The 27,954-nt window shown below is 46.0% G+C and overlaps 1 protein-coding gene across 1 annotated transcript; it reads right to left on the bottom strand.

The window, feature by feature from the left end:
• Window positions 1-2,911: 2,911 nt before the first annotated feature.
• On the bottom strand, window positions 2,912-24,456 carry NR2E1 (nuclear receptor subfamily 2 group E member 1). Its single transcript, XM_049771214.1, has 9 exons — window positions 24,432-24,456; window positions 19,672-19,817; window positions 15,579-15,666; window positions 14,225-14,460; window positions 12,490-12,636; window positions 10,030-10,126; window positions 9,494-9,643; window positions 9,121-9,226; window positions 2,912-3,074 (listed from the first exon to the last, which is right to left on the bottom strand). The coding sequence occupies exons 1-9, from the start codon at window positions 24,454-24,456 to the stop codon at window positions 2,912-2,914; spliced, it is 1,158 nt and encodes a 385-aa protein (XP_049627171.1).
• Window positions 24,457-27,954: the final 3,498 nt, after the last annotated feature.

Here is a 27,954-nt window from a genome sequence, read left to right as displayed (position 1 = left end):
CCCACAAGTAAGTACCATCATGCAACTTTAGTCTTATACTCATACCTATTTTATTTTACTTACGTATTTTGAGATATTTGACTCATACCCAGAAGCCTCAAGGACTATTCCTAGCTCTGTGCTCAGTAAGCTACATGTGATACATATATGTGAATATGTGGGCAGGTGGATATGTGGCTATCAAACTGAGTTTGGCTGCATCAGGACATGCCCCCTGCACTATCCTTCAAACCCTTAAAATTAACCCAACTTAATTTTTTTTAACCCAACTTAATTTTAAAGACTTTCTATATGGTTATAGATGTACAAGACATAAACTTGTATTGTTATGTTATTGGAAAGCTTATATGTAAAACCAAACTCTATCCCCTGAGAATCCTAAAAATCATTTCCCACCTGTCACCACCAATGATTGTGTCAAATTTGTCTATGTTGATATGCTGGCTCCAGTTCCTGCACTTTACTGTAAACACTGTGTACAGTCACCACAATGCATCCATTCTCTGTTGGAGGACATGTCGGTTGTTAAATACGAACAGTATTCCAAAGAACATTCTTTCTTTCTTTTCTTTTTTTTTTTTTTTTGGTTTTTGGGCCACACCCGGCGGTGCTCAGGGGTTACTCCTGGCTGTCTACTCAGAAATAGCTCCCTAGCAGGCACGGGGGACCATCTGGGACACCGGGATTCGAGCCAACCACCTTTGGTCCTGGATCGGCTGCTTGCAAGGCAAACGCCGCTGTGCTATCTCTCCGGGCCCCCAAAGAACATTCTTACCTGTAACTTAAGCCTAACCTCTGTGAAATCAGTGTGCCAGGGATATGTAAATGAATGAACTTCCCCAGTTTCCACACATGCAAACTACAACATCAGCCAGGAGTTGCTGTGCCTCTGTGCCAGACTCTTACTCATTTGTTTATTTGAATCGTTAGTCCACATGTGGCAGTGCCCAAGAGACTATGATAATAGTCCAAATACTTCCTGTATAAAATGAATCGGAGGTTTCTACCTGCACTGTGTGTACCCCAGCTCTCTGAGACCTCTCTCAGCCTGTATGTAAGGCTCTGGCTGCAGCTGCTACCTGGAGAGCCCCCCAGGTCCCTAGACTTGGAAATCTCGGATTTTCACTGCCAGTTTCCAAACATGGATACCCAGAGATACTGGGAAAGTTCTGAATGAACTTTCTACTGTTCCTCCTATCTCTTGCTCCCCATATGTAGTTCTTTATATTTTCTCTCTTCGATCATTATTAAATCAAGTTCCTGGTCAGGATTGAAATGTTGGCAAGAGTTAGAAACAGAGGAGAGAGTGAATGAAGACTCGGTTAATCGGCCTCTTTCTTTCTCACACAGCAACTTTTCGAACAGATGCAATTACATTGGAGAGCTGTAGAGAAAGGGATCTTAAGTTTTATTTCTTTATTCATCATTTTACAAATGGAATTCACTGTAAAAAGGAAATTGCTTTTGTACTTCAATTCTCCAGGCTGTAGCACTCACTGCTTCAGTTTTTACACCAGCTGCTGCCGTCACCTCAGATATAGTGAGTGGAATCAGCCAGGGACAGAAACAAATAAATCAAGCAATTCATGTAAATTCAATATATTTTTTTATTCTTTGTAAATACAATGAGTACAACCTTTTAACTTCACAAATCAGTTAATTCACTTTGTACAGAAAAGTTTTACTCATCCTATGATAGTCCAAGTTCTGAATATTTTTCCTCAGTGCTAGTACCTAATAAATCAAAAGTGTGAAAATTACAGCAGCTATTTTAAAATGTTTGTTTTCTATGTTTCCATAAGTATAGATTCATACCAAAGGAGCAGCTTATAGTATAGGATGACGTGTGTGTGTGTGTGTGTGTGTGTGTGTGTGTGTGTGTGTTTGCATTTGCATTCAAGGCTTTACTAGAAACCAGTTTTCTGAAAGGTATTGAAGAGTCTCAGACTGTTAGCAGTGGACTGATCAAGAAACCTTTTAGCATTCGTCCCTGTGGAGTTCCTTCTGCCATGGCTGTGTTTGCTTTCTGTCTGGTGAGGAGACTCGCTGAAACATGCGTTCGGATCCCTCCCTCTACTGCCTTTGGTTTCAGCACTATGTTAACGGGACAGCGATCTACTCTTATTCAACACCATTTTATTTGGTTTTGCTGTTTTGATTCATCCTCCTCTAGACTTGTGTTCTTTTAGTAAAGCTCTTTTATTTTTTTTCTTTTGGGGATGTCATCCAACCTGTAGTCCTGGTGAGAATTTCATTTTCGTCCACCAATTCCTTTGATAAGGTTGCCTTGCCTATGGTATAAAAAGAAAAGAAAAAAGAAAAGAAAAGAATAGAAAGGAAAAACAATAGAGAAAAAGCAAACCTCACGGTGTCAGCTACCTTTCACTTACAAACTTGGTTCTGAAGGCCACTTCATGATGCATCTTGATAGAAGGGAAACTTTTAATAAAACTCTTGATTAAAAACCTAACCATCATTTTTAAAAGGAACTGTGACATAGGATAGTTCTCATGGCTTCTGCCTGATGTTATACACAGAGCTATATTTATTTACCCAACCTTACAGGCTTAAAAAAAAAAAGGAAATAAAAGAAAATTCTACTTGTGTTCCAGCTTTGATAATTCAGCCCGATCTTCCTGTTTGGAGGTGGAAAGGCCTGTGGCAAACTCCAATCCAGGCAAGAATAACAGTTAGATGTCTTTATAGAGAGCCAGAGTTGCCCCTTTGATTTTAGGCCACCCCCTTCTCCTAGTCAAGGCTGCATGTCAAAGCTACTGGAATTGATTTGTGTCAATTGACATATTTTTTTCCTGAAGGCTACACATTCCAAGATTTGTTAGTTGAGGTTTGCTCTCCATTGGGTAGAAGTTCATTAGGTCTGTCCCATCCTGGAGAGTGGGCCTTGGAGAGTTTAGATGTCACTGGATTTGTACATATCTGAAAGCAGTCTTGTGATGGGCACATTGCCAATGGTTTTTTTGAAAAACACTTCTTCTATGGTTGATGGGCTAATAGATCGTAAAGCTGGCAAAAGCAACAGGAGTTTTCCAAAGCGACAGGGCTGAGTGGGATATCTGGAATATGAGACACCATGAAAGAAAGGTCATATCTGTTAGAAACAGGAATTTATAGCTCAACTTCAAATACATACTATTTCTAGTATGATTTCCAGATTAGGCCTCTAATAATACAGTATTCCTATAACCAATTTCCAGGCTGCCACTACTGTCTTTGTTTCATAAGTAGGATAATCCAGGCATGAGAATATAAATAATCACATGTTAATTGTCTCTACATTATAAATAAAGTTGCATTTTGAAAAAATGGCAGGGAACACATTAGGAGTGTGCATATGCTACTCCTAGCTTTGTCCTCATGGAAGCTTGAATGAAACCAGGCATGTATGTTTAATCCTGTATTATCTCTCCAGTCCCATGGGAAATCATTTGAAGGCATTTTACTCAGGGCCAAGTAATAAACCTAAGGCTTCCAGTGTAGCAAGCAATTGAGAAATTCATCATCAAGCTAGAGAACACACTCATGTTTTCTAGGCCATTTCCCTCGCATAAAAGAAATTCCTTTTCTAATAAATTTTCCAAATTACTATTCAGGCATTATATTTAGTCACGCTCAGGAACAATTCCATCATTATTACACTACAAATTAAAAACTTAGTGCTACTGGGTGGAAGTGCTCTCCAAATTTCATAGCAGTGAAATTGTTATATATTAGATTCTAGAAATTGCTTAATAATTTCTTCACTTGATGTCCAACAAATATCTGTGTTCAAATGTGCAAGCTCCATATTCACCTACTTTCAGTTGCCTCAAAGCTACCTTCTCACTGTGTCCTCTAATCTTTTACAGTTATGAGCTTGGCTCAGATGTGAAGATACTCAAAGGTGGGGTCCCCAGGGTAACTCACCCTGAAGCAGTGAACTCTGGAGACTCATATCTGCACCTAAGCATGACTCAATCAATAACTGTGAGGAGGGGCCGGAGTGATAGCACAGCGCAGGGCACTTGCCTTGCACATGGCCAACCCAGGATGGACTCCTGTTTGATTCCCGGCATCCCATATGGTCCCCCAAGCCTGCCAGGAGAGATTTCTGAGTGCAGAGTCAGGAGAAATACCTGAGCACTGCTGGGTGTGACCCAAAAACAAAAAACTTGTGAGGTGCTGAACATAGACAGATGTCAGCTCCTTCTCAGCATTTAGGTGTCAAATGCCATTGAGCTCCATGATCACTTGATTTGTTCTCTTTATAGTCAGTTGAGCAACTTTGACTCTTGTCTCTAACTTTGGGCACATAAGAGTTCCTTTCTTTGGGGCTAAAGGAGATATTTCATCAGGGTGGGACATGCCTTGTATGTGGTCAACTTCAGTTTAATGCCAGCACCCTATATGGTCTCCTGAGATCTTCAGGAATAACCCCTAAACACAGAGCAAGAGTAGACCTTGAGAACTGCTGGGTGTAGCCCAAAATACAAAAACAAAACAAGTGACTCCTTCTCTTCAATCTGATTGAAGAGATTGATCATTTTAGGCTTCCAGAGCCTCATTGGGCTGGTTCACAGCCCAGCTTCATGTCCACATGTGGACATATAACTATATGACAGCCCCATGCCAGATGGACTGTGGAAATGGGGGAGTTTATCTACATTCTAGAATTGCCTAAATACTACCATTTGCTCCTCATGTGCAAAGTATCTCACAAAGAGAGAAATGCCACAGCAGTGGGAAGCAGTGGCTGTTGGGACAGATTCTGCTGTGTCTGCAGCACCCCCACCCATGTAGCTGGAGTTATCTAAGCGAGAAAAGCACAGATTCTTCTACCTCAGAATAATTGGATTTTGGAGACTCCATTGACAAGTAACTCTTGATTTCCTGTGAACTGGTGATTTATTCTCTTATTCATCATTCTGGTAGGAAAAGAACTGGTTGGTCTGTACATAAGGTGTTTTTTTTTTTGTTTTGTTTTGTTTTGTTTTTTTGGTTTTGGGTCACACCCAGCAGCGCTCAGGGGTTACTCCTGGCTCTATGCTCAGAAATTGCTCCTGGCAGGCTTGGGGGACCATATGGGATGCCTGGATTCGAACCAATGACCTTCTGCATGAAACGCAAATGCCTTACCTCCATTCTATCTCTCCAGCCCCTGTACATAAGATTTAATTCTCTATTACATGTAGCAACTGTACTACTCAGAAACAGTTTACAAGGTGCTTTTTTTGTTTGTTTATTTGTTTGTTTTTTGTTTTTGAGCCAGTGACTATCAGGGCTTACTCCTGGCTATGTACTCAGAAATCACTCCTGGTTTGGGGGACCATATGGGACGCCAGGTCCATCCTGGGTCAGCCACGTGCAAGGCAAGTGCCCTACCGCTGTGCTACCACTCCAGCCCCATGGTGGTTTCATGTGTGTGTTTGTGTGTGTGTGTGTGTGTGTGTGTCTGTGTATGAAAAAGCTAAAAAGAGAGCAGAAAGATGGAGAAAGAAACTAAGAGTGGGAAATATTTTAAATCTATGCCCCTGACTCAAGCCATTTGCATAAATAACTGGAAGTTTTCTTTTAAGGTATAAGCATTGTTTGCAGTCTGTCACAGTTTCATGCATTTATCTTCAGTCATAACATGCAGTTTGTGTGCAATGCCAAATCCTAGATTTCTCCTTATGTCCTCGATAAATAGCTTACAGAGCTGTAACAATCAGCTCCACTTGCAATGTGAACAATTAATGTACAATTAGCTCAGTTTGCAATGTTAACTTCTCATTTCAATTTCAGATTTTATTTTTCCTGACAGGAAAGTACTAGAGGAGAATGTTCACTGATTTGAAGGAGCTGGGAAATAAGGCATAGTCAGTTTTGTCACATGTGTGACTCTAGATATTAACATTAAATAATAGATGTAGCTAATATAATGAAATAAGAATTCCATGTCAAAGCAAATGAATTCTTTCCATGAATGAATTCCTTTTGGGGTGAAGGAAAAATAGTATATTTTCTGTTTCTCTAAAATAGACTTTCATTGATTTGAGACTTAATTCTTACAGGTCCCCCAATAAGTAGCTCTAGGCTCTTACTCACCTCTCAGGCACCTACAACATCCCCTCCATCCACCAGTACCCTAACTGGCTTGCACTTTACCCTCTCCTACTGAAATCTGATATTCAAAAAATAGCTTCTTTCTGCAGTCTAAGAAATAGTTTCAGTGATAAGGCATTTGCCTTACATGCAGTTGACCTTAGTTCGATCCCTGGTACTGCATGTGGTCCCCTGAGCACTGTCAGGAATTGTCCTGGGCACAGAGGTTAGAATAATCCCTGAGATGGGGCTGGAGAGATAGCATGGAGGTAAGGCATTTGTCTTTCATGCAGAAGATCATTGGTTCGAATCCGGGCATCCCATAAGGTTCCCCGAGCCTGCCAGGAGCAATTTCTAAGCATGAAGCCAGGACTAACCCCTGAGCACTGCTGGGTGTGACCCCCCCCTCCAAAAACAAAACAAACAAATAAAAAAGAACAATCCCTGGGGCTGGAGAGATAGCATGGAGGTAAGGCGTTTGCCTTTCATGCAGAAGATCATTGGTTCGAATCCCGGCATCCCATATGGTCCCCGTGCCTGCCAGGAGCAATTTCTGAGCCTGGAGCCAGGAATAACCACTGAGCACTGCCGGGTGTGACCCAAAAACCAAAAACCAAAAAAAAAAAAAAAAAAAAAAAAAGAACAATCCCTGAGCACTGCCAGATTTGGCCCAAAATCAAACAAACAAAACAACCATAATAATTAAAAAGTAAAACCTCGGGCCCGGAGAGATAGCACAGCGGCATTTGCCTTGCAAACAGCCGATCCAGGACCAAAGGTGGTTGGTTCAAATCCCGGTGTCCCATATGGTCCCCCGTGCCTGCCAGGAGCTATTTCTGAGCAGACAGCCAGGAGTAACCCCTGAGCACTGCCGGGTGTGGCCCAAAAACCAAAAAAAAAAAAAAAGTAAAACCTCAGAATTTGTCTCCTGAATCATTCATTTTGCCTTTCCAGTTCTTCTAGAATATGTGTCTGCTCCTCCCCACCTTGTTTCTCTTTCTTCTCTGATTTGAACTGGAGACATGCTTCTGCCTCTTTCTTTTCACAGTAAGTCAGCATCTGATTCCTTCTGGTGTCCTACAATACTCATCAGAACCCTTAATAGAAAATACCCAGCAAAAGCTTGGCTGATCCATAACAGGAAAGTAATCATTTTTTAGTTTGATATTCTTTATGTCTTGATGCCTCTAAGTGCTCAAAGTCAACTATGATAAATACTTTAGTCTTTGGAGGGTGGGTATTATTGGCACCTGGTGGTGCTTAGGACTCACTACTAGCTCTGTACTCAGGGGTCACTCCTAGTGGGCTCCAAAGACTATATGGGGTGCTGGGGATTGAAACTGGGTCATCCACATGCAAGGGAAGGGCCTTATCCACTATACTATCATGAGAGCATCCAATTTTATAATTTTCAACATATATTAAGTGTATGCCATATACATTCTAAAACTAACAATACATTTTAAGCCATGGCACTTTAATTTGGAAATATGTATATACATATACTACCACTCAATGTCACTTTTGTTTTGTTAGTCCATGGGAAATTTTTTTTATTAATTAGTAGTCCAAGAATATTTCGTTTTTTTTTGGGGGGGGGGCACACCCAGTGACACTCAGGGATTACTCTTGGCTATGCACTCAGAAATTGCTCCTGGCTTGGGGGACTATATGGGATGCCGGAGGATCAAACTGTGGTCTGTCCAAGGCTGAGGCTGGCAAGGCAGATGCCTTACCACTCCACCTACCACTCTGGCCCCCCAAGAATATTTCTAATAAAACAAGAAGATTCTAGCAGATATGGTATCAGCCCAAATGAATATATTTAACCTGCTGCTCCTCTGACCCCTCCTCTTAGGAGGCATTAATACTTTGTTTTTTTGTTTGTTTGTTTGTTTTTCAGCAACACCCATTTGATGCTCAGGGGTTACTCCTGGCTAAGCGCTCAGAAATTGCCTCTGGCTTGGGGGACCATATGGGACGCCAGGGATTGAACCACGGTCCTTCCTTGGCTAGTGCTTGCAAAGCAGACACCTTACCTCTAGCGCCACCTCACCAGCCCCAACACTTTTGGTTTAATTATTCCTAGCAAGTGTCTATGAATGAGGCTGAGATGAAAGAGGCTTCTGTGAGTTCTCCTTCAGGAACAATTTATAGAATAAATAAGAAAAGCAAGGTCCACAGAGGTAGTAAAAGGGTTACACACCCATGGCACAACTCTAGTACCTCACCCATGGTCAGAGGTGACTGCAGTGGATGGAGCCTGAAACAGCTCCTAAGCACCCAAACCTCTGACCAAACAAACCAAAACCTAATATCTAACCTCATATCTACTATAGTCTAAACTGTAGATTACGAAATAACCAGAGATCAAATATCTTGCTTTATTCACCTGCAAGTGGAGTCAGAAAATCTTTCTGGGTGGATTTATCAGTAGATGAAAGAGGAAGAGCATTGCTGGAAAATCCAGTGGCAAAGAGTTTCTACTATCAGACAAAAACAACATCTGCCCAATGGGCCCTGTCATTGCCAAATAACTTTGTGCCATTGAACTCAAAGAAACCAACAGAAATCAATAGCCAATGTCAAATAGCAGTTATGATGAGGGGAAAGGCGGCCTCTCCAGAGTTTTCTGGTCCTTCCTTTTGCCGTTAGCATCCAAATAAAGGCACTTGCCTTTATTAAAAGGACCACATGGCCACCCTCTACTATATCAATTATAACACATTAGCCTTCATTTTTGACCTTTTTCTACCTGGTACATTCCCACATATGTGTGCAGCTATTTTGATGGGTTGACTCATTCATCCAAGACCACTATAATGTGCCAGGCAATGCTTTCTTTCACTCTGACAACATAATTTGATTTGTTCCTCTCCCCCATCCTGAGAGGTAGGTGAGGACACCAATTCTCATTAAATTAACTGGCTGGCAACAGGATAATTAGTTCCAATGTTTGAACTGGCTTATTACCATAGGTTCATACAGGCACAATGGCAGCAATTTGCTTAAGTACAGTTCAAGGCAAACAAGAGTCACCTGGTGTGGATGTAGCTATTGAGAGTTAGCTGTGCCTCATCCTGAAGAGCTGCGATGGCAGCAGCATTCCGGAAACTTCTTAGCTCAGAACCACTGTGTGTAGGAACTAGAAAGGAAGACCAGGAAACCATGACTGGCAGCACAAGAAATGTGACTGGGCAGAGAGATTTCTCTCTGAAAGGGAATGGAAGCAAGAAAGTACTTGGGGCCCCATAGGTAAGGAAAATGGAGTCTAACCAAGAGTACCAGCTCCCTTCAGAATCCTTCAAAATCCCCTCTTTTTGATTGGACAATCTGGACGATGAGGTGGCTGTATTAACAATGTGGGTCAACTGTATATAAGGACAGGAGACAGTATTTTAGGTCTGCTTACCAGCTTTGAAAGTGACAATGCATTTTAGACAGGCAAATTCAGTAGCATCTAATCTGAGTTGTCTAAACCGGGCCACTACTTCCTGTAAAGCCTGTATTTCAGAAATGATTTTGTTCAGCTTCTGAGAATCTGTGTTGTCACCATTCATGCCTAGAATAAAAATATGGAATAAATGCTTTAATATGAAGGCCTTTTTATGATTTAATATTGATTTTTGACAAAAATCCTGCATGTCAATATCTATTCAATTGTCACTAAGATATCTGATCTCATGTAAACTGGCTATATTGTATGAAAGTTAATATAAAATCTTCTCTTGGATGATAACAAACACAGTAATTTGCATTTAAATAACAATGCAAGCAGTCATGAATACAACAAAACAACATTATTTGCATTTAAATATAGATTTATAAATGACAGGTATACTCTATTGTTCGGCAGGAATTTGTTATTCTTTACATGTTGTTCTTTTTTCAGTAATGTATTTTTATGGTAATTTCTACAACAAAGTCATTAAATTGTGCAATTCTTACCAGATACAGCCAGTAGAGTGTTAGCATCAACCGGAATGGCCCATTGTGCTATTCCTAGAACAAACAGTTCTCTCCAAGCATCTTCCAAAAGCATCAGCTGTCATACAATAGATGTATAATATAATATAGTATGTAATTTATAAATTTATAAACAATTTCAATATGTAAATTTCCATTATTTTAAAAAGAGTTTTAAATGCCTGTCTTGGTCATTTTCCCTTTGAACATTCTAGCTTTCCCTTCATTTTTCATATTTTCCTGTTTTTAAAAGGTGCTTATAGATAAGTACGTGCTTTGGGGGCTAGTCATTCCAATTCGCCAAACTTCACTTCCCTGGGTAAAGGGTTCACTCTTTTTGTCCTACCATTTGTTCCTGACTACCTGGAACCTTCACCCCAGGACTCAGGCTCTATGAATATCAACAGAACCTCAGTAGGTGATTTTTCTTTTTAGAAAATACTGATACTATCAGGATTAGGTTTTAAGACTAAGCCTGTGGATCTGGAGCCCCATCTTCCTGGATGGCTGAGGGAGATGGAGGAAGAGAGTGAGAGCGAGAGAGACAGAGAGAGATAGAGACACAGAGAGATAGAGACAAAGACAGAAAGAGACACAGAGAGACAGGGAGAGAGAAGAAAGAAGAGAGAAAAGAAAGAAGAGAGGACAGAGAGAGAGAGGGAGAGAGAGAGAGAGAGAGAGAGAGAGAGAGAGAGAGAGAGAGAGAGAGAGAGAGATCACTAATTCCCAAGAGGCATTCAGAGAAATCAGGGTGTAATTATGTTAATCAGGTTTTGCTGAGTTTACCTCATCTCACTGCCTGATTTTTCTGAGACTCATAAGTGGACAACATCAAGGTGCTTGTCATCTTCATTCTAATAAAAATGTGCTACTGAATATTTAAAATGAAAATGTGGTTCCTTTTCCAAATTAACATACTGGATACCAATTCACTACAGTTTGCTTCCACCAAGGACTAAGTAGCAGACAGTAAGTAAATTTTGTTTAGATTAAAAAGTCTACAAGTAGTTGTTCTGAGGAAAAAATAGCTGATTTTCTCTCTCTCTCTCTCTCTCTTTCTCTCTCTCTCTCCCTCTCTCTCTTTCTCTCTCCCTCTCTCTCCCTCTCTCATACATACACATACAAGCACATGCACGCACACAGAGTAAATAGTTGGATAACCAGTAAACCCAGTCAAAGAGAAAGTCTCTTTCTAAAAAACCTTTCAAAACACCAGTCAGTTGTGGATTTTTGTGAAAGAATTCCCTTTAGGGATCTAAAGTGAATTATGAAGGCTTGTAACTTAAAGAACAGTTAATAGCTTAATTTTCCAAATGCTTTATTTTTAGTTTTAATTAATTATATATAGAAAAAATTAAGTACAAGGTAAATGATAGCTAGATCTGGTCATGTCTACAAATCCAGACCAAGAAAAAAAAAAGAATATTCCAAAATTAAGTATTTTTAGCACATTTCCAGGTCTCTGTAGGAAATATACTTCATATTAAGGAGCAATTTTATGCTTTAATTAGGTATAAGTGAATTAAATAAAACAAATCCTTTGCTTTCAGAACTATTTATTAGCTTTTTGGGAAAATTTTCATCAGTTTTTATAGTACATTGGTGTGAGCCAATGTTCTGAACACTTCCTTTTCCTTATTTTTTCTTAAATTCAGAAAAAATTCTAGTGGAGGCCATTTCTTTATTATTATTATTATTATTTATTAACATTTTTTGGGAGGCCATTTCCAATGATACTGACAAAACTTCTGGGTTAGGTGGGGTGCAATTTTAATGAGCATACCTTTCTTTCTCTCTGAATATTATTATGCACTATGCCAATCTGTTTATAAAATCCCCAAAAGCACTTAGAGAAATGAGGGCAAGGTTGCTCGTAGAGGTAGGCTGTGTTAGACCAAGTGGCTAACATGACTGTCTCAAAGGAAAATAATTATAAAGCTGTGAATATAAGACAATACTTTCATTGCCTATTTCTCTCAGCTTTAAGGAGCTTAAGAAAATAGTATTTGGTTGAGAGATCGCTGAATGGGCTGAGTACATGCTTTGCATGCAGTGCAGAGACTGGAACAATCTCATGAACACTACCTGGGGTGGCCCCTAAAACCGGAAAATAAAAGAAAATATTGTTTTATTGGCAATCTTTTAAATCATTAAGTATTCTTAATTTTGTGATTAAATTTAACATGTGTTTCAGTGACAATGAAAAAAAGAATAATGCTCTTGTATGTTGGTTCTTCATATGCCTGCTTCCCCAAAATAACATAATTATGTTTCTTAGAAAGGATTCCATGGAGATATTTTGAACCCATAGAAAAAAGCTTCTAAAATAATTTACTCATTGTTTTCTACAATGGCTGCCTGGTACGTCAAGCTATGTTCTTTCTTTCACAACATTCTGCTTTCCCTGATTCCCCCCAGACCTCACTGCCCTCATGGTCATACCTGGTCCTGTAAGGACAACGTGGAGAAAGCAGGCACACTCTTAGCCCACTTGATGCTCATAAACAGGAGCCTAGCAGCGGACTCACACACGGACTCTGTAGCCACCTCATAGAGATACATTGGGGTCCCATTCACTTCGTGGGGGTACTAGGCAGGAGAAAAAGACATCAGAGAGTGAGGAAACTGCAGTTCTGCAAGAGCAAACTTTGATATATTCTCATTAGGGTAGGGTGGGAGACTGTGCTTTGAAACCATTCAGTTGCCATAGGCAAATGAAAAACAAACATCATTCTAGCTTTTGAGAAATCATCCTTGTTGGGAGAGGCTCATATCATTCTTTGAGAAGCCTGTTCCTTCCACAGGGGCATCTGGCTTTTCTTCCCCTGCAGAAAATGTTCCAGGGGCTGTGCCCAGTGGCAGGCCTATCTCCAAATGTAGACAAAAGCTACTTGCATTTGTGTAAATAAAAATAGATGTGAAAAAAATATAAATTAATAGGCATCCCAAACACAAATATGCATATGAGTATTTTTAGAAAGGATTAGTATATTATGGAAATATTTCAATTAGACATCTTAATCATTCACAGAGCACTCCCATTCATAACTGACAACATATTCATAACACTACTTTCCCAAGCTTATTATACACAACAAGGGTAAGAAAGCAATATTAAATATTGTGCGTGTGCATATGCCCAGGTGTTTGGCTTCCCTGCAACATGGGTCTGCAGCTGGCCTTCCTTTTGGGGAGATCCTGAGCACTTCTGGGCCTGGAGTAGAGGCTCCAGGTGGGAATCCTAAAGGAGAGTTAAAGGGGGGCAACCTTTGAGGTACTTTAAGCTGTGGCTCTGCTCCTACAAATCAAGCCTGGCTAATATCTTTGACTCAGAAGTGAATGTGGTAGGGCCAGAGCGGTGGTGTGGAGCAGTAAGGCGTCTGCTTTGCCTAGGATGGACCTCGGTTCAATCCCCCGGTGTCCCATATGGTCCCCCAAGCCAGCAGTGATTTATGAGCTCATAGCCAGGAGTAACCCCTGAGTGTCTCTGGGTGTGGCCCCCCCAAAAAAAAAACAAAAAAATGAACAAACAAACAAAAAAAGAAGTGAATGAGGGGAGAGCAGAAGATAAATGCAGTTTTCTCAAACTGTCGCTAAGAGGCTGAGCTTGACCTGTCTTGCATTAAGGACCCACAGTTTGCTTAAAGAGAACAGATGCCTGGGATGGGCAACTCAGAGGCTCTTCTGACAAATCATTTTAAGGAAAGCAAATGTCTGAGCTGAAGAGACAGTACAGCAGGTAAGTCGTTTGCCTTTCATGCTACAGAGTCTAGTTCTATTCCTACACCTCTGGGAGTGATTCCTGGCACTCAGATGGGAATGAGTCCTGAGTATCACCAGGACATAAACCCGAAACCTAAAAACAAACAAACAAACAACAAGCAAACTTTTGCTTTTTAGCTTTCAAGTCTAAGATGGTCGGTCCTCTTGGGTTGGGCTCCAAATTAGGAGAAGCATTTCCCAATTATGTAGGTTCCAGGCCACCAAAAGATTGCTGGAAAAGATTGAGGGGTGAGCCCTTAAGTCTACCTGCCTAGCCAGGTGAGGAAGTGAGGAAGTGTCAGCACTTCTGACCAGCAGGCAGGTAGGACCTTACTCAGACCTTGTCATCTACCACCCGACACAGCTTTGGGATGCAAAGTCTATGGCCTTTGGGCCCCCCAGCAAGGCGCCTGACCTTGGGTGTCGGTTGAGCGAGGCTCACTAGGGTCTGGCGCTCTGGCGTTGCAGACACTGCAGCCAGCTCCAGGCTGTGGGGCTCCAGTTGTGTGACAGCCGTGAAGAAGGCAGGTGCTGGCAGCGCTGCTGAGGGGAAGTGCGCTGCCGTCCCGTTCTCTTCCTTGTGTCCACGGAAGTAGAGGGCCACCTGCTTGCGGATGGTGGACGTCCGAGGTCCCCGCTCATGCTGCACAGCTGCAGAGACAGGACACACGTAAGGGATAAGAGCAGTTCCAATCTCGCTGCCAGTTGTACACCCACACCTGGTCAGGCCAAGGAGTGCAAAAAAGGGAGGTGGAGAGAGGGCGCATCAGGTACTGAGAGGGTCTCACTTCTGCACTAGGAAGCTGAGGCCGAGAAGAGGAGCTCATGGCTCCTTCCCAGACAGGTATCTCGGAGGAGGACAGACCTCTGGCATCAGGAAGTGCTGTATCCTGCAGCCGCGCCAGAGGGAGCATCACACAGAGTCAGGCACAGAGCCTCCTGTTCCAGCTTCCTCCCCCAACCCCTAAGGGAGTGTTTGGTCTCCAAGGACTGTCAGGAGCAAATGACCGAGCTGGGGTGGAGGGGAATCTGCTGGGGTTTACGACTGGGGAAGCCCAGCCCCAGTGTGCTGGAAGAAGCCGGGGGAGACATAACAATTACCATGGATAGTTTAAACAAACAAATTAATTCAGAGCAATCTTCCACTTGTTGAGCCTGACAACTTGTCAATACACATGTTCTACAGGTCGCAGGCTCCTGCCCATTTTCCTCCTGGTTTCCCTAAGGGCGCCAAGCCTTAGTGAGCTGCCTCTGGCCCTAGGCAAAGGCCCCTTGTCAGCTAGTTACAAGTTCCCTGACCTCCCTGCACCTAGAATCCATGTCCGTACCCTTGGCTAAGGGCCCCGCTTCAGGTACAACATGGTTTGCCTGCTAAGTACCTACTTCCTAGCTGCTGCACCAGAGTCTATGGGCCTTCTGGGAGGCCAGTGCACCCATGCACTCAGCCCTCCTCTCCAGCTCCTTTCAGCAGAAACCTCACCGGCTCTTAAAATTTGCAAGCAGGGCTAAAATTTCTGTGCACTAAGACTCGTGTGACTGCCCACCCTCTTCCAGCAAGTGGTCTCCAAAAGATCAGTGAACTGGGGATTGGGGGTGCATGCAAAGCAGAAAGGAAGGCTATGACTTCCTGAGGCCAATTCCCAGCATCTGGAAAGAATCTCGTGGTACAGAGATGATTTACATGTATCAGAGTGCCAAGTATTTTCTGTACATATAATTTACTTACTCTCAGTCAACATTAGAAAGAAATAAAAGGAGGTCTTGATTACCATCTTTGTTCATGTTGACTTCCAGACACTTCTTCAGCCGACACGCCCTGCACTGGTTTCGGTGAGTCTTGTCCACTGGACAGCCCCCCTGAAACAGAGCATAGAAGATCAGCGTTATGTTGCAAGTCAGCCCTTGATGGGGTTGATTGATGGAGGGATGGAGGATGAGGTCTTTCCCCTCCAGCTCAGAGCTTGAGTCTGCCACCCTGTTTACCTGCCACTTCTGAAGTGCCCTTGGGCTTTTAGGCATAAGGGAACCAGGGAACCCGGTGGTGAAGGGCAGGGATTCTGGGTGAGGGGGGCGGGGTAGGTCAGCAAAGAGAATGTGGATGCCTGGGTCCAAGAACCACAGGGACCTTCTGCAATAGCATGATAAAGGTGAGCTGGGAGTTCTGGCCGACCCTCCAAGTGGATCAGGCTGCAATTGCTCCAAGAGGACAAAGAGAGAAAGTCCTTCTCTCCACAGAGGAAGAGTCCGAGAGAGCCGAGAGCTGGGCACTCTAGGCAGAGTAGGGAGAGGACAATTATCTAAGGACATCACTAGCATTTGACACAGAGAGCAGCAGCTTGCACAAGCCTATTGGAGGCCTGGGTGAGCTGCAGGGTGCTAGCTGTGCAGTCAGGATCCCCACCATGCTCTCTTGCAGCCAACTCTTCTTTCTGCATTCATGTCTCAAATGTAACCTCTTTCTGTCCTTTCTCTGAGATCTTCTGAAATAACTTGCAGCCTGCTTGGGAGTTGTCTTCAAGATTAATCTCAGCCAGAATCACCATCACCCCAGTCCCAGAGGTGAAGAAGAAGCCAGAGTAGGGGCCAGGGCAAGGATTTTATAATGAGGGTGGGAAAGGAGAAGCCCTAGGTGTAAGTAAACTTAGAAAACTGTCTAAGGAAACTGTCACCAAATATGACCAGGAATGTGGTCTACTATCTGGCAAAAATGGTAACAGGTTCTGAGATTATTTGAACAAAGGGTAATTCTTGCCTTAAAAATATTTGAGATGCATGAGGAAATAATTTTTTTCTATTACAATTATAGGAAAATATTGGCCATTTGAAAGGTAAAAATAATTATTTTGGTGCTTAGGGATAGGGAACCATATTGGATGATGGGGATTGAATCCAGGTCAGCCTATGCAAGGCAAATGCCCTACCACTGTAGTAGAAATGTAGGGTTCTGGAGAGATAGAACTGGGATAAGGAAGGTACATGTATTGCATGCTGCCAACTTTGTTTCAATCTCAGGCTCTGTATCTGGTTCCCCAAGCCTCACAAGAGGAATATTTAAGTATAGAACTAGAAGTAATCCCTGAGCATCTGCCACAAAAACCAAACAACTATAGTAAAACTAAAAATAATAATAATAATAATAAAAGAAAATTACAGAGAAAATTTCTATAGAATTCTTGTATGATAAGTAAAAACTGAGGGAACATGTATGTATATACATAAAATATATCTCTATATGTATATAATACAGAACAGACATAAGGAGCTTGCTACTCCTAGTGCTTAAATGACTTGTCATTTATTGTTACATTACAGTGGAAAGAAAAGAATAAAATTAATGTTTTTGTTTTGCTGTGTGATCAAAATAAAATTTATATACTCTGACATTGGAACAAATGTGTTTTCTAAAAGCACCCCATAGGAAACAAAATACACACTGGAAACATAGTTTTAGGCTATTGTTCTTTCTGATTTAAAATTATGATGATTTATTTAAAATAAAGGTAGGACAGAGGGTCATAATAATTTATAACTGTCCTCATTAATGTTCATAATAAATTAAGATACTGTTTACCTAATCTTAGGACAAAAGAGATAAAGGGGATAATTTCATACCTAAGTAAGTTTTTCAGGGCATTAAAAAAATGTGTGATCTGGGGACAGAACCCAGGGTATTAGGTACATGGGGTAAGAGCTCAACTACTGGGCTATGTCCCCATCCACCTTAGGGCATTTTTATTGGCTAGTATAGAATTCAACCTAAATAAACCTAAACAATTTATTGTTGATGCAATCTTATATTTTCTCAAGCATTATTTGTCTATTGTTCTGACAAACAGGCTAAATGCAAAATGGAAGCCTTTACTAGTTTTTAAGTGTGTCTTTAAATCAGATCATATGTATGTAAGCCTGAAGCCTACAGCCTGGGAGAAAGATGAGTGTTTCAGGTGGTCCCATTTATTTGTTCTGCAAGGAAAGAAGCACCAAGCCTGATGAGTCTATTATTACTCCTTTATAAGTACTTGACTTGACATCAAGGTGTTTGAGTTGATAGCTACCACCTTTGAAAACATTGAGGATAGGGAACTAGAGTTATAGTACAGTGGGTAGGGTGCTTGCCTTCCATGCACTCTACTTGGGTTCAATCCCTGGTATCCTATATTATCCCCAAGCTCAGGAGTGATTCCTGAGCACAGAATCAGAAATAACCCCTGGGCACCACTGGGTGTGGTCCCATAAAAGAAAAATAACCCCAAAACATCAAGGATAGCCTTTAAATTTTTGATCCCTCAATACAGTACAATGCATTAATATTAAAGATAACCAAAGGAAAAGCCTGTAAAGCTATTGACCTACAGTAATCTTATAGTCCTGGTAGCTAATAGGATACAGCTCTGTACACATAAAAAAAAATGACTGTCCAAATGGTGAAACTAAAAAATGAATACAAAACTGCATACTAACTTGAGCAGTTAACAGGTTATAGAGTTCAAAATAATGCATCCTAAAGTAAATATCTTCTTGTGTTCACTGTCCAAACCTATCAGAAATTAATATAAGAACCTGAGAGATTGAACGAGTAAGGTTCTTGCTATGCAAATGAGATGAGGTGGGTTCAACCCCCACCACCTTATGGTGTTTCCCATATACTGTTAGGAGTGATCCCAAAACATAGAGCCAGAAATAATCCCAGAGGACTTCCAGGTATAGAAAGAAAAAAAGAAAGAAAGAAAGGGAGAAAAAGAAAGAAAGAAAGAAAGAGAAAGAGAGAAAGAGAAAGAAAGGAAAAGAAAGAAAGGGAGAGAAAGAGGAAGAAAGAAAGAAAGAAGAAAAAAAGAAAAAAGAAAGAAGGAAATTGATGTGAATAGACAGGCTTCAGGAAAAAAAAGGGAGGTCAGAATAATTCACTAGTACTGTATATATTGCATAGAATATGCTATGTAACATTAGAATTTAGTTAAAAAAAACACCTTAGAGTTTGGTAAATGACTTCTGGCTCATGCACATGCCAAGTTTTGGGGGGAAAACCAGGTAGAGATATGTGCTATGCTTCTGCATGGCTGGTTAAAGAGAGGGTAAAGTATGGGACTAAAAGTCTAATCTAGTTAGAAACAAGTCTGTTACTGGCTGGACATTGAGCTAGGGGAGCTCTGATCATTCTGGAAGCTTTGGCTCACAATCATTCATGCTCAAACCCAACCCAAACATATTTAAGCAGAAAAAGAGTAGAAAGCTTGGAGAGGTCCCCACAATGACTAATGTTCCTTGAGTGACCTCCTTTTGCTCACACTGCCATTTTCTAACTAAGTCCAGCAAAATCTTGTTAAAGAGCTCCATTTTTCAAGCAGCCTCACAATTTCTCCAAAATTGAAAGCACAATCCTCACCAAACTCTTCCGTTTCATGAAGCCACATAGGCTCTTAGCCTTGCGTTGCCTTGCACCTTTTAGTTCTACCATCTCAGGCAATGGTGGGATCCCTGTACTTAGAAGCTATTAGAAATGGGCATGGAGAGGGCAGACAGCAACATTAGCCCTTTGCTACTTGAGGTTTAGAGAAGTTCCTGGGGTTCCTTTTGGCTGCTGACTCTATGATCCTGGAAGTATGCAGGCCTGCCACAGGGTCAAAATCTTAGCGGATTAGGATAGGGAAGAGCAGAAGGGATCACTTCCTCCTGTAACCTCTCATGCTTTCTTTCTCTAGGTCAGTCTTTCCCCAGTGAGAGAGCTGTAGAGTTGAGGCCAGAAGGAGGTGAGAAGATGAAGGGAGCACAGCTCCTCAGCTGCAAAGTCAGAGGGAAATTGGACACAAACAAAGCAGGGGGGAGACTGGAGAGAACAGAGCAGCTTGACCCGGACCACAGTACCTGGTTTCCTGATTTGCAGACATAAGTCCTATTCCTTCGGATACTCCGTTTGAAAAACCCCGAGCAGCCATCACACGCGTAGACCCCGTAGTGTTTCCCAGAGCTGCGGTCACCACACACTTTACAGGGGATATCTAAAATGCGGCCTGAAATTGCAGGAGAGTCGGGGAAAGGGAAGGGGGCCAGAAGGAGAGGAGGGCGGAGAGAAGGGAGGAGAGAGAGGGAGAGAGAGAGAGAGAGATGCTAAGCAGTCTGACCTCTGAAAGGATTAGCACCGGAGCTGCGGTAAAAGCAAATAATGAAGTGATTTTATAGCCAAACTTTTTTCCCTTGAGCAAGTGTCAGTTTCCTACAATGAGTATTATTCATGCACCGCTACTTGTATTTGGGTCTGCTCAAATCGCCGAGACCTATTTCGGAATAAAAGATTACAGAAGGCTAGGGCGGCAGCAAGGCCCAGCCGCTGCTGCCTTTCTGCTCCTGGCAAAGTTGGGCGGCCTCCCTCCCCTGCTCTTGCAGGAACAGTGCAAGCGTTAGCCAAACTTGAAATGCAAAAAGGAAAAGAAGAAAAACAAACACGGCTGGAACCAGGGACGGCAGCTGGAAGGCAATCGCGTTTTCTCCGAGCTGCCCAGCGGTTGTTATTATTAGGATTATTATTGTAATGCTAATACTAGGATTATTAATGATAATAAGGGGAGTGCTAATTGCTCAAGTTTCACTTTACCTATTTAAGAAGATGTTTGGTGAATTGCTTTCGAAAAATGATTTCTTTTAGGAAAAAAACTGTTTTTTTCTTCCCAAAGTGACTAACACAGTGTTAGGTGAGCAAGACAACAACAGGTTAGTGCAGAGGTCCACTATGTCCCCCTCCACTCCTCAAGTTTTTCTTTCCTGGAGGCCTCCTCTCCTTGCCACTGTGTGAGTCTCTCTCTCCCATCCTGGTTTTCCATCACTGTGGGAGGCAGCTTCTTCAAAAACTCTCACTGATCCCTAGAAGGCTATCCTCAGAGCCTGGACTTAAAAGAACTTTCCCTGGAATCTTCTGCACTGATTGCTGCAGTGGACATGTGTTGGGAGTGGGAGTCAATACCCCCAAAGTTCAGACAGGAGGGAGGCCATTCTGCTAAGATTCAAGAGTCCTAGAAGACTTTGAATTTCGCTCTTCGAAACCCTCCCTCCCGCAAAGACAGTATTACACCGAGTCTTCGAGTCATTAAGACTTTAATGATGAAGAGCTAATCATATGAGTTAATAACAATTAACTTCTGAACGTGTTCATCTTCCTTCTCCGCCCGCCCAAGGCCTCCCAGCTGGGCCCATGAGACCTTTGCCTTGAGGGAAATTCGAGAGCTGCTCACCCAAAGAGTTTAAGCTGGAGTTGGAAGAGGCCGGGCCAGGCACAGTCTCTAAGCTAAGGCTCTGTGGGCACAGTGCAGGAAGACCTCGCCAAGGAAGTCAGCGGTGCAAACTTGGGGGTGGATCTCGAGGGGTCGCGCTGGGCTCGAGCCCCACCGCAGCCTTGGCAGAGAGGCCAGAGGGGAGTGTGTGCAATGCTGGGGGAGGGCTGCGGAGGCAATGTGGAAACAACCAGGCCAGGCGGGGTAATTACAAGCCTGCCGCAGCACCTGCCTATAGAGCCACCAGTGACCCGTCAAAAAGAGTAGCATGGGAATTCGGACAGCGACAAAGACCGGCGGGGGAGGAGAAGTGGCGCTGGGAGGAGGGAGGAGCTCTGGAGAACCCGGAGAGGCCACCACGGTTTTGGGGTCTTGGTCCCTCGCCCCTGGGGCCTGTCTCCGTGCCCGGGGAAGTTCTGCAGTTCCGCTCTCCTTGGAGCCACCAGCTGGGTTTCCATGGCGCGCAGCCGCTCGCTTCTTCAGAACACACGTCCTGCGGGAGTGGGGTGGCGGTGCCTGTTTGGGGTCCCTCCGTCCTGTGGCTCAGCCTGTTCTGTGCTCTCCCTCTCTCACCCTCCTGAGCCTTTGGACACCAACAAGGGGTGCTGTTTTCTTCCTTGCAAACAGGAGGCCAAAGACGCACACCACCGACTGGGGTGGACCCGTGTGCGGGGGAGGATAACCCTCCTGGGACTCCGGGAGGCGGGGCTCTGACAACCCCCACCCCAGGCCGCCATGGCCCGACTGCGGGCGGCCCTCCCTCTGCCGCAGACTCCGAGTAGCCACTGGCCCCACGACACCCCCCGCGGCGCGAGCGACGTGAAAATTCCTGGGCAGAGAAGGTCTCCGTCTCCGGCTGCCACCCAGTCACATCTGGTGACTTAAGGTCACGGCGTGAGCTGGTGGGCTGGATTGCAAAGCTCCTTCTCGGTGGGCTGCTGAGCCAGCTCCGAAGGGAAGAGAGAGAAAGAGAGAGAGAGAGACAGACAGACAGACAGACAGACAGACAGACAGACAGACAGACAGACAGAGAGACAGAGAGAGAGACAGACAGACAGAGAGAGAGAGAGAGAGAGAGAGAGAGAGAGAGAGAGAGAGAGAGAGAGAGAGAGAGAGAGCTTCCCGGGCGGGAAAACAGCCCAAACTTCCTTCCCCAGGGGGTCCCCCGAGGCTTTTTGTATGTCATAATTGCCTAAAGATATATGGCAGCTTCGATTACTGTAATTACCATCAGAGGCTGTTGAAAGAAGTTAGTTGGGGCTGCAGGGGTGACTGGCCCGGGTCTGGTTACCACCCAGGAGGGGCTGCGGAGTGACCTAGCTCTGCTCTCCCGCAGAGCATGGCCGAGTCCACCCGGCGGTCAGCAGACGGCGCGGCCCTGCAAAGTGCTGACCTCTCCCGCTTACCCCGACCCGACGCAGGCCGATTGGGCCAGTCTGCAAAGTCCCGACGTAGAGATGGGACGTGAGGTGGGAAGCTGCTGTCCGGCGGGCTTGACAAGCCAGGCAGCGGCCTTCCCACCGGCGCCCAGCTCTAGGCTTCCAAGGCCCACCAGCTCGGGATCTAGGGAAATCGGAAGGCTCCCAAACCTCCCTAACCTCCTCTCACATACCCAAAGGATTCGCTGTGCCCTCTAAGAGTCAACTGATCCAGAGAGTCTTATTTCCCCAGAACAAGGGGGCACAGCCTCCAGCTTGCATCCTGCCCTGTTCCTCCAGTTCCCTGCACCACTTCACTTCTCCCCACTCCACTTCTAAATGTATGGAAAAGCAAGCCTTCTGGCTTCCAGGGAAGACGGCAAGGGAGCCAAGAAGCCTGTCAACGTCCGCAGGCTTCGGTGTTTTTGCAACACAAATCCAAAGAGCCACAGGGAAGGTGTTCCTTGGTGCCAAGTCGTTGGGGAAGGGGCCTCCCTCACAGGCAGGATGGAAGCTGCTAAAGCCAGCGCGCCTCTCTGTGAGCTGAGCGACCTACAAGGCCAGGGTAGGCCCAGGCTAACTGGAGATGCGGTCCTCAGCAAGGTCGACTCTGCATTCCAGCCAGGTTAAGGTTCCCGCTCTCCCCCACCCCTCCTAGTACAGAGCTCCTCTTTCCTTTTGGTGCATGAATATTTTTATCTCTATGTATTTTTTAAAACCAGCTGCAACCACATCAAAACACGATCACGTGAAAACAACACATCCCTCTTAACCACGACTTCATTTTAAGTCTTCAGAAGTATCTGGAACTCACCAACTTTTCAAACTCTAAAGGACAATGTGAGTGAGGTGTGTGTATATGTGGTGGTGGTGGTGGTTGTTTGAGAAAAGTATTGAGAGGCCAAAATGCCATCATGGAAAAACTACCAGGGCTCATGGGAGAAGTCCAGGATACTGAGCAAAGGCAGAGGCCACCCCCCACCCGCCCCAAACTTGGACCCTGGGAACTGGAAGCCTAGACCATTCAAGGGCGGGAACTGAAAGCTGCCTTCTCCCCCAACCCCCCTTCTCCCAACCGTGCCAGCTCTGCAGGTCTCCGGGCCTGGTGCCGACTCTGGCCTGCAACAGAGTTGGGTTCCGCAGGCTCTGCACACGCTGGACCCGGTACCCTGCACGCGGGCTCTGTGGGTGTTACAGGTCACCTATGGCTTGATCTGGAGCGGGAGAGCCACGCTCTTAGGAAGTTTGAAGAAGCAGAGAAGCGTGCGCTAAGGGTCGGACCGCTGTCTCGGACTAACTCCAGCTCGTGGGAGGGGAGAAAGTCCTTGAGACGAGGAATTCGCTCCTCTTTGCTAAAGCGGGTCCCCATACTTTAAATTCCCCACTTATGACCTCCTCGGATTTAGGATTAAGGAAAATGTGACTTTTGAATGGTTTCTGCTCTCCCAGTTTGCCGGATTATTTGAGAAAGCTAGAAACGGGGTGCAAAGCATTCCATTCAATTCAAAATCCGCTTTGCGCAGAGTTGCTTCTGCGCCCCCGGAGCTGGGAGTTTGAAGTGAGGGGTTCACTTGGGCTGCCGCCTGCGCTGCGGCCTACCTAGTTCCTGCTCCCCGCGGCTCTCCTGTCCCCTCACTCCCCCAACTCCCCGCACCTGGACATAAGTAAAGGCCGCTTGCGGGACCGGTGGGTTGCAAGGGTCGCGACCTCCTCCGGAGCCGGGGCAAAGGGAGAGCAAATCAAGGAGCGCAGTGGGGACGAAATTGTTCTTCCCTCACTACTCGGACTCACGGTCTACCAGAGCTGGGCGATGGCACCCGCTGCTGGAGTTAGTCCCAAGCCCTCTCGCAGCCGCAGCACTCGCGGCCGGGCACCGGGGCCTCCCCGCCTGCCCGCCGCAGCCTGCGCGCCTGATCCCCGCGGCGGCCCCAAAGGTACCCACTTGTTGATCCGGCGGGCTTGCTCATGCTGGCGGTCCCGGGGCGGAGCGGCTGGTGGGCACCGCCGGACTCCCGGCTGGCAGCGCCTGCCTCCCCGCCGGGCGCTGCCGCTCTCCAGCCGCCCTCCAGCCTTCGAGGCTCCGGGGCGAGTCAGGTGGGTGTCGGCTGCGCTCTGCGCCGCTCCCCGGGCACTCAGAATCGGTTCCACGGTGGCAGTGTCAGCATCCTGAAGTTTCTTCCCGGCTCTTGCAAAAACCGCGGCGGCTGGGAAGGTCGCTGGATAGCGGACACAGGCGTGGACAGACACACGGAAAGACAGACAGGCGGATGGAGGACGAAGGGGGAAGGAGGGCGAGCGAGGAAGGGGGTACGGGCGGACAGAGACGGAGGTAGGGGAGGTCTTCTCTAGGGAACAAAAAGGGCAGCAGCCCGCTGTCTCCCCATTCCTGCTCTCCGCCTTCAGCGTCTCACTCTGCGCTCGGCGCGGCGGAGTGGGGACGGCGCTCCGCAGACCGCCGGCCGGGTTTCCAACGCAGGGACCGGACCGGAGCACGCACGGAGCGCTCCGGCGGACCGACGAGGCGCTGGCCGAGCCAGGCGAGGTTGCAGGCAACTCACTCGATGGCTGCAAAGTCTGCCGAGGTCCGGGATTCCGGGCCCAGCCTGGCACGCCGCGGCAAGGGGTCCCAGAAGTTCATTACCCCGTGACTTTGTGCCTGTGGCTACGGGCTGGGTCCCCGGTAATATCTCCAGAAGCTCGCTGACAGGCAGCCGCGGGGAGGGGAATAGGGCGTCCCTGGCCCACTTAGCTTTTCCCCCAACTCCTGGCGGGGTCTGACGTCAGCCATGTGCGGGGAGGGGAGGGGCCAGGGGAGGGGGTTAAATGCTAATGATATTAATGAACCTCCCAGCGGCTCCCCGGGAAAATGCAGGCGCTCTCAGAGCTTGCCGAGCTTGCGAGTGGGGCTCGGTGCGCGCGTGGTAGCGAGGCGCGCAGCTCGTGTCCTAAACATGAATACCGATGTTCTGTGGCCAGGTGGAAGCGGGGGAAGCGGCTTAGAGCTTTCTCAGCCAGCGCCGGCCTCCTCGCCAGAGTGCCAGGCAGATGCGCAGGAGGAAACTGCCCGGCTGTGTGTGTGTGTGTGTGTGTGTGTGTGTGTGTGTGTGTGTGTGTGTGTGTGTGTGTGTGTGTGTGTGTGTGTGGCTGCGCGCGGGCTATGGCCATGCGAATGGGTTCGTTCTAGGTCCCGTGCCCTTTCTGATGGGCAAAACTCGGATCTGGCCCGAGGTGAGTAATGATTCCTTTTGCAACTCTCTGTGGAAAGTTATAGCTGCGTGTGCCGCGTGAGGACCAGGAGGGGCGGCGGACGGGATGGTTTGGAAAGGCCGGAGGGAGGCTTCGCGATTCCCTCGGCCTTGGGGCTTTCTGCTCAGAGCTCTGGTACTTGCCAAGCCCAGCTTCCCACGGCTCCCCTCCGCTTCTCCCGCGATCTGTTAGAGAGGCTGCAGGGAGATTTTTCTCTTGCATCTATCTTGTCCTCAGCGGCTTCGCTCCTTCCTCTCCCAGGCCACGGCATTCCCCGCAACTCCTTCTTCCTCCCCACCCTGCGGGACTCCACCCGCTGTCCTGGTGCTGGGCCGAGTGCGCGCACCCCGAGGAACCGGTGGCGCTCGGAGATTAATTCTTATTGAAACTGTCCCAGCAGCTTGAACTTGTCGAACAAGAGCTCAGTCAGAGCTTGGGCCCGGGCAGAGGTCAGGGGTCAGGCCTTTTGCCCCCCCCCCTTGCTTCGGCGACCTATTGGGGCTAGTGGGGGGTGGACACTGAAGTCCGCCCTCTGCTGTGCGGCCCTCCCAGCCCTGCCCCCCCCCCACTTTCTGCAGACTTCAGGGTCGATCTAGTCTTAAGATCGGAGTGTATGCGGTGAGCGCCACGCACTGTTCCCACCTCACGAGGCTAAGCGCCCCCCACTCCGATTGCGCTGTCAAGGCTGAGGCCGCAGCACAGCTGGGTCTGAAGCCACACTGTGTGCGCCGCGTCGCTCCCAGGACTCAGGAGCTGGGGTTCTGGCTACTTCCAAAAGGCCCCTCCTGGCTTCTCCGAATTGAGGGGAGATTAGCGAACGCTGGGGTCGAAACCCCAAACCTGAGGCTTTCATTTTTTGGGTTTTGTTCAGAGACAGGACACAAATCAACACTTTTGATAAGCAAGTTGGACAGAAGAGGCGGATTCTGAGACCGGCCCGCCCCGAAAGGAAAGGGAAGTGGTTTCCGTTAAGGGACAGTCACTACCTTGCCTTTTGGGAGGGGGGGTGCAGGGTATTCGATCCCATCACTCCACCTTCGCATGCACCGCACCAAGAAATTGGCGACAGGTTAAGAACTCAACTTAAAAAACTTAGGTCATAAATCTAGGGGCGAAGTTGAGGTTCAATGTTCAAGGCTAGACCCTGACCAATGTCCTGGACGGGATGGGAGCAGGCTAGGAATCGGGAGAGAAGAACTAGAGTGGTTTTGGTTTTCTGGGTACTGGGACTTGAAGTTTGGAGGAGTAAGGCTTCCGAGGATTTCTAACAACCTCTTTCCCAGTCTCCGGTACTTTCACCCCTGTTCAATCATAAATGAGCATCAAAACTTTTGGAATAACTAGAGAGACAATGGCGAGTGTAGGACTGGTATTTATTCCCCGGGGCCCTATATGGTTCCCCAAGCCCTAGCCCAGAGTGCATAGCCAGGAATAACCCCTGATCATTGGCTATGGCCCCAAATAAGCATAACTTTCTGGAAAATACTGCTTTAACTTTCCCAAATTGTTTTAAAAGTAAAATGGGAACAACCTTCTCTTCTGTCAATAGTTGCAAATCAAACAAGCTGTCAGGAAGAAAACTGCCTAGAAACACACTCATGCACACACTACACACAGTGGGCAAGGACACCACAGTGAACACACACTCAGCATGTTCACCATATGTCTTGAGCTACATGGCTATGATTATTCTGCATGAATCACATTGCAGGTCTGAAATCACCCCGTGACTTTCTGGCATGGTTGGTGGCAATAACAATGACCAGGTTCAAGGAAAGTTTTGGATAGGTGGGAGGGACTAAGATCCCAGCCAGGAGAAGGTCCAGGAGAAGCTTAGTTGTAAGTTGTCTCTCCCTTCTCCATCTCAAGCTTCTGCTTTTGGCAGCCCTGCAGTGCTGGGGGTGGGTAAGTGGGCAGGAAACCTAAAGTTAGAAACTTGGAATGGAGGTCCTCGAAAGGGCTTCTTGGGGACTGCTCAGGAAGAAAACTCAGGACTGTTACTTTTCATCTCCCTATCCCAGGGCTCCCGAAAGCAAGCTGAGTAAGTGTTGACATTGGGCGAATGAAGAAAGATCTGCAGATTTTTGCAGATTTTCCAAGAAGCCACTGGAGGTACAGCAACCGACAACTGGGAGCCAGGAGGTGTAGGTTTGGGTTTTGTTCCAACTACCTGGATAATGTTGGGTATGCAATGCTACTTCTCTTGGCCCCAGACTTCG

This window comes from Suncus etruscus, chromosome 4 (genome assembly GCF_024139225.1).
Source record: "Suncus etruscus isolate mSunEtr1 chromosome 4, mSunEtr1.pri.cur, whole genome shotgun sequence".
Classification (NCBI taxonomy): Eukaryota; Metazoa; Chordata; class Mammalia; order Eulipotyphla; family Soricidae; genus Suncus; species Suncus etruscus.
This window is presented reverse-complemented; position numbering and strand designations above follow the sequence as displayed.

Excerpts from the sequence above, each read along its gene's own strand:
- NR2E1 (XM_049771214.1), bottom strand. The coding sequence starts at position 24,456 with ATGAGCAAGCCCGCCGGATCAACAA. Across the intron at positions 15,667-19,671 it reads TCTGCAAATCAGGAAACCAG|GGGGGCTGTCCAGTGGACAA; the intron begins GTACTGTGGTCC and ends GCTCTGTTTCAG. Across the intron at positions 3,075-9,120 it reads AATAGCTACATCCACACCAG|ATATCCCACTCAGCCCTGTC; the intron begins GTGACTCTTGTT and ends CTCATATTCCAG.